Source organism: Orbicella faveolata, unplaced genomic scaffold (assembly GCF_042242905.1).
Source record: "Orbicella faveolata isolate gen_17 unplaced genomic scaffold, um_ofav_v1 contig_12, whole genome shotgun sequence".
Classification (NCBI taxonomy): domain Eukaryota; kingdom Metazoa; phylum Cnidaria; class Anthozoa; order Scleractinia; family Merulinidae; genus Orbicella; species Orbicella faveolata.
In genome coordinates, this window is record NW_028301539.1 from 30,068,357 (window position 1) to 30,075,000 (window position 6,644).

The window sequence follows — 6,644 nt, forward strand, 5'->3', positions numbered from 1 at the left end:
CCACTCACTCACTCACTCACTCACTCACTCACTCACTCACTCACTCACTCACTCACTCATCCATTGACCCGTCCATAACATACCCCGACGCGCCGACTAAGAGGTATTTTTTTTACAAAAAAATAACTCAAAGATCAGTAAACCGTTATTTAACTTGTATTATTTAAACAAAATTCTCCAGACATGAAAGTAAAGCTATTACCAAAGGAAAGAGACTTTCTTTCAGTAATCTTACATATACTTTATTTCATTTAATAGTGTGCCAGTTGAAACTAATTTAAATTACATGCTTATAACGATTATTTCCCACAACTTTTCATCGTCGGTTTATTTGTGATAAACGACAATAAATAATTGACCATCATGACAACTACAAAGTCCACTTTCATACTGAAACAAGTTTAGTTTCTCTCCTTAAGGAACGCGTCTGCTACCGACAGTTCCTTAGCAGACCTTTTAAACAACTACTTGAAATTGAGCAGGAGGGGAGGAGAGATGAACCAGCTGTGTCTGGATTTCGGTATTTCCCGTTGGGGGCTGAACACTTCCTTCCACATATTCAAGAAAAGTGTTCACCGCCACAGTATACATCCCAGGCTTGGTTGTGTCGTATGCAGAAGAAAGATCAATCGCCCTTGAGACGGTCTTTCCGCCATTAATGATCAGGAAATCCTGGGGATTCGGAGATTCACGCTTTTCCAAAATACCACGAAATTCCAGTTTTGTCCCATCTCGAGTGACGTGCAGACCTAAAGGTGATTCTTCTCTCAGCGGTGTGTTCGACGTCAGCACAGAATATGCGCGATTCTCATTGTTCTTCAAGTTGAAGGAACATTTTATATGCTCTGTAGCTTTGTAGCGAGGCTGACACGCGATGGAGGCGGAAAAAAGCCTGTTAAAGCACACATGAATTCATTTAAGTAAAAAGAGGTCAGCTGCCTGCTGGGTAGAATTGACAATAATAGCAAATGTAATGTTTCACATTTTCACCGAAACTGTTTTGTTTTGTTTTTTTCCTGAAAAGGATTCAAATCCAAACCCTTCTGTCTGTCTTTCTGGCTTGCTGTCTTTCACTCTTTCTTTCTTTATTTTTTTCTGACAGTCCGGTCCGTCTATTCGTCTCTCTGTCTGTCTGTCTGTCTATCTGTCTGTCTGTCTTTCTTTCTTTCTTTTTTTGTTTGTTTTCTTTGTGCTGCTAAACTATGGAATTCTCTTCCAAATGCGATCAAAGCAGAACAGTCTCTTAAGTCATTTAGTAAATCTCTTTGTATACTGAGTCTCCACAATAACAATTAAAACTAGTACTTCTTCCTTTTGCAATGAAATTTTGTGACTGTATTGTTTTGAATTATTTCTGAGCACGATTTTCTTGGAAACCAGTTTTTTTTAATTGAAGAGATTCCGTGTTAAAATAAATTTTCTTTCTTTCTTTCCTTCTTTCTTTCTTTCTTTCTTTCTCTCTTTCTTTCTGTCTTTCTTTCTTTCTTTTTTTCTTTCTTTCCTTCTTTCTTTCTTTCTTTCTTTCTTTCTTTCTTTCTTTCGTTCTTTCTTTCTTTCTTTTTTCGATTTTCTTTCGTTAGATTTAAACGCCCTCTTAGGCCCCTATCTACAATACACTTACTTGGTTTCCAAAGAATTCATCTTGTCCTCTCCATTTACCGACATTACAACTTGCAGAAATATCCAGATCAGAAGTATAGCATTCATCTGAGAAAAAAAACGCAAAATAAGATGTCTGTATTGTTATGTTTTGAGAAAAATGTTTACTGTTAGGCACTTGAGAACGTAGCTAAAGAACAAATGAAGCGTTTTAAGCTATTTTTAAATAGCTTTATTAAAATAAAGCATTAATTCACTACAGAGGCATATATAGTGACAACAGCATTGAAGATATTAGAATTGAAAGATTACAGAAGAACTGAATGTGTCCATGGAGATTGGATCTTTTTTTGTCTTAGCAGTGTCTTATTGTTGCGGATGTTGCTAATTGATGTCATATTTAAATCATAACGACCTTTAATTTATTGCTGCTCTATTAAAGTACTACGAAATTAAGTCGGTTATAGGCAAACCATAACTTTCATCAAGAATAAGGGAAATCAGCTGAGCTATGTCCTTTCTATTTTGCGTTCCCTGCAAAACTCTGACGTAATAAAAATGTAATTGAATCCTGTCGAGACAGGGCTTTTTCAATCTGCTGGGGCGTGGGGAGGAGGGCTCTTGAGCCTTTGACCTGAAACTCTTCGAGAATAAAGCTATGACCGTGAAAATTGGAGGGTTTATAGCACGTTCAAATTTGTTCCCGTTTGAGACCAATAAAATGAAACGATGACGAGATATGACACGAAAAATGACTTCATCGTTTCCACACTGTCCTTTTAATGTTCTTTTTGTTAAAAAAATAAAAATTAAGTATTTAGATCAATTAATGTATTTAGCAACGAGTTGCCGTCCTAGTTGCGCCAACTTGGACTGAGCGGTTTTCTCATAATTGGCTATGCTGCCCAAGAAAACTGAGGAAAAACAAAGACTTCATTCAACAAGGGCAAAATTTAGCTTGACTACATGTCAAAACGCAGCTACCTTCGCAATGGCAGATGACGAGAAGAAATATCTAAAATAAAGGTGTCCGAAGTTCCTCGAGGGACCTAAAAGTAAGTAAATCCTATTTTCAACTCTTTTAAAAGACCTTTTAAGGCTATCGTGGACGCGCGATGGCCTAATGGTTAGCGCTCTGGACTCGGGATCGCGCGGTCCTGGTTCGAGTCCAGGTTCGGGGCATTGTGTTGTGTTCTGGGGCAAGACACTCTTACAGTGCCTCTCTCTCCACCCAGGTGTATAATGGGCACCGGCGAACATAATGCAGGGGGTAACCCTGCAATGGACTACCATCCCATTCAGGGGGGAGTAGAAATACTCTTAGTTGCTTAATGCTACGGAAAACGTGTTAAGCTCCGGCTGTATGGGCCACAAGGCTCGACGCAGACGTGTTAAGGCCTCTCTCCCCTGCCATTTCCTTCCTCGCTCCTTGTCCGCGAGGAGGTTAAATATATAATACGCGATATTTGTAGTAAAGCTGAACAGACGTTATAAAACTGACCCTTTATGATCTAAAGTAGTGTAATTGTCGCATAACTGAGAACTACATAAATGAGTATTTTAAAAACGAGTTACGATAATTGATAACAGTGTTAAAGCAGGAAATGGGTATCGATCCTAAACAACTTATCTTTAAAAACTACTGATTTGAAGAAAAAGCTCAAGATTCTAAGGATGGGTAACCTTGCATGGGTCGCGGTAAGCTTATTTCATAACTGAAAACGTTGGCTAACTCAAGGCGAGAGTAGAACATTTTAATAACATTTTGAATAGCACATAGGAACTTTTCTCATGCACAGAGCTCGAGGTGTCAAATAATCACGAAAAGAGATTATTACAGTTTTTTTTTCACTTTATAACACGCAAAGAAGTGAAGCTTAAGGAGATACTGGACTACTAGCTCCCATGCTCCCTTACTGTGAAGCACTGTACTAGCGCAAATTATTAAAAAGACCTTATTTGACTGGCAGGTATGGTGATTACGCCAATGGTGATTTTTCAATATTTTCTTCCCAATTAAAGGCCTATCTTCTACCGAGAAAACTGCAATTTATTAAGATAATATCCGAGGGAGGGTGAAAGTAAACTTTTAGCAAAAGATTTTTGACAAATTTCACTTAAAATACAAATCTAATTCGTAACTTAATAATGTATAAACAAAAGGCCCATTTGACTAATTATCTCTGGTTATTAAAACCTAGTTATTGGCACTTTGAGTAAACTAATTTGGCGCGCAAAGTGAACTAATGACACAGCAGGTGGAAAACAGGTACTGTAGGAACGTTTCGTGTCCACGTTAGCGTGGGATAAAATATGGAGATTCACAACACAACGTCATCATCAAATAACAGAAGTAAAAACGAGGGAACCCCAGCACTGAAGCTACCACAAAAATGGTTACTTTCTGCCTGTTGTTCACGAAAAAAATATCCACTCGTACCGCTAAAAAAGAATGAAATTTATGAGATAGTAGGTTATTCATTTTTTTTAGAAATTTCAACAAAGTAAGTAAATGATCCTCGCTGTGCATAAATTTGTCAGAGTACTTTATTTTATTTTATTTTATTTTATTTTATTGTATTTGATTTGATTTTATTACCTTTGCCTTTATGATGCAAAAAAACAACAACAACAAAAAAACATTACAATCAATATACAGAGGTTTGGCAGGGATATAGCAACACCTAAATAGCCAATTACTGCGGGCCCAGAAATAAAATATATGTAGAAAGAAAGAAAGAAAAACCACATTACATGCAGCACATTATTGGTACGTCTAGAAATCTTGTGGAGTTGCAATTCAAACAGATGGTTTTAAACGTTCGAGGATTGTATGGATTTTAGGATTGTAGGATTGTAGGATTGTTTGATTGTAGTACTGGTCAACAGGTACTGTAGGAACGTTTCTAGTCCAAGTTAGCGTGAGATAAGATATGGAGATTCACAACACAACGTCACTAGCACGAAGAAAGTAAAAATATAAACCTCATTACTGAAGCTACGACAAAAACATTTACTTCCTGCTCGTTGTTCACGAAAAGCTGTCCAATCTCACAGCTTAAAAAAAATGTGAAATTTACGAGATACATGTAGTAGGTTATTCAGTTTTTTTAGAAGTTTCAGTAAGTAAGCTTTTTACCAAAAGTTAAACACTTCCAAAATTTGAAGAATATCTAAGAGGTAACTACAATTATTTTTTAATTTTTTTTACAAGAGAACTACAAATTAATATAATCAAGCCGTAAGGGAGAGTTTTTGGAACACTATTTTTGAGATGAACTATTTAAAGGAAAATTGCTTTCTCGTAAAACAGCTACCTTTATCTACATTAAACCACATCTCTTTTTGTGCGAGGTAAGCGATACGATTTCGTAAATCAAATTGAAAACATACCTCTGTAGCGAAGTCCTCCGTTGATATCTCTTGAAAAGTTGGAAGACCCTTCGATGAGTGAAGTAAAGGTTTATACCTGTCAAAATGTTAATGTTGGTGAAGACTGAGAATTAAAAAAAAATTACAAAGCGTTGAATTTTTCCTTTCGGTCACTTTCCTAGTGTATTGTGATCCTACTTGGAAATGTTCAAGGCAGAAAGGTAAGGTTTTCTTGTTTTTGAGGTTCGCCAGATGATTTCATATGTCTCTTAAGACTTCTTTTAGTTGGGGGAGGGGGGCGGGTGGGTAGTAGGGAAAGTGACAACAAAATATCGTTATAGGCTCTTTAAGCCTTTTCTCATAAAAGGAGATACCGCTTTGAACATGCCATGTCCCTGGGTTGACTACCAGATGATTATTCTAAACGTCATCAAAATCTCCTTTCCCACCAACCCTTCTTCAAAACTCCCTGGGGAAGTTTAAATAATGTGCGAGATCTAATGGAGGCGAAAAACTCTCCTCAAGTAAAGGGACTCTGTGACCCCCAACTCAAATCTAATTCTAATATAGATTTGAAGTACAGTACTTTTAACGACATTTTAGAAGCGAATTACGCAGACGTTGATGGCAGTGAAATCTTATGAGTTTGTATCTACGGCGTGTATAACGCTACAGTGACGCACAGTTAATGTTTACAAATTATACGTCTTGTGTGGTTGAGAAAAGCGGGAAGTTGTCTGTAGTAAGCAGTTCGCTCATTAGGGAAGAAAACTTGGAATAGCAGGTGGTAACGTTGCTCGCACGAGCTAGACAAATATCAAATAACCGTGCAAAAAGAGAATAGAAACAGAGGCAGTATATGTAGCTACGGAAAGTTATTTACTCTGCTATATATAAAAGGATATAAACTTGAGAAGATACCTTGTTATTACCTCTCGCTCCATCTTAAGTATGCACCTTTTTTTTCACTGACCGTTTAAGTAGTAACCCAAAATATATTAACAGAAATTATTTAAATGTTGATTGCGACCGTAAAGCCAATGATGATTTTCCAATACTTTGCTCCCAAACAAAGGCGCATTTTTCTTCAAGAGAGCTACGATTTATCAAACATTTTAACGGAGGGAAACTAAAAATGAACACCGATTTAAGGCCACTTGAGTAAACCTAATCCATTTCACAAATTAAGCGCACATTTGTCTTATCCCTGGTTAATATCAAAACTTTCTTATTTACCTGTGATTCTTTTACTCGACGAGGCGAGGTGATTTGTTTTAAAAGGAATAAAAATATATGGCCATACATACCTCTTTAAGGTAACCTCCAGAGCGTACCAGTTAAATCGCCGGGGCACGTTTAATGATTAAACAAAAGGTGCGAGTGAAAGAAAGGTTGAAAAGGTGATCGAATGATGTGAATTGTTAGCTATTAGCACTTTGAATAAACTAATTTGCCGAGAACACAGCGGGTGGAAAGCAGGTACTGTAAGAACGTTTCCGCCCACCGAGTAAGCGTGAGATAAAGAAAACAAGGATTTACAAAACAACGTCACTACCAAATAACACTGATCGAAACGAGGGAAGTCCAAATGCAAATATGAACCTCAGTATTGACGTTCCGACACATGTTATTTTACCAGATAGTAAAAGGAAAACTATCCACTTTGAAAGGTA

At 37.1% G+C, this 6,644-nt stretch overlaps 1 protein-coding gene across 2 annotated transcripts; it reads right to left on the minus strand.

Moving 5' to 3' along the window:
- Window positions 1-216: 216 nt before the first annotated feature.
- Window positions 217-6,373, minus strand: LOC149117485 (uncharacterized). Of its 2 annotated transcripts, none has more exons than XM_089283259.1 (4): window positions 6,279-6,373; window positions 4,993-5,068; window positions 1,622-1,707; window positions 217-892 (listed from the first exon to the last, which is right to left on the minus strand). In XM_089283259.1, exons 3-4 carry the CDS (start codon window positions 1,705-1,707, stop codon window positions 457-459), a joined length of 522 nt encoding a protein of 173 aa, XP_089139385.1. In that variant the 5' UTR covers window positions 4,993-5,068; window positions 6,279-6,373; the 3' UTR covers window positions 217-456. The 2 variants fall into 2 exon arrangements, with proteins under 2 accessions (XP_089139385.1, XP_089139387.1); XM_089283261.1 differs by lacking the exon at window positions 6,279-6,373 and adding an exon at window positions 6,208-6,271.
- Window positions 6,374-6,644: the final 271 nt, after the last annotated feature.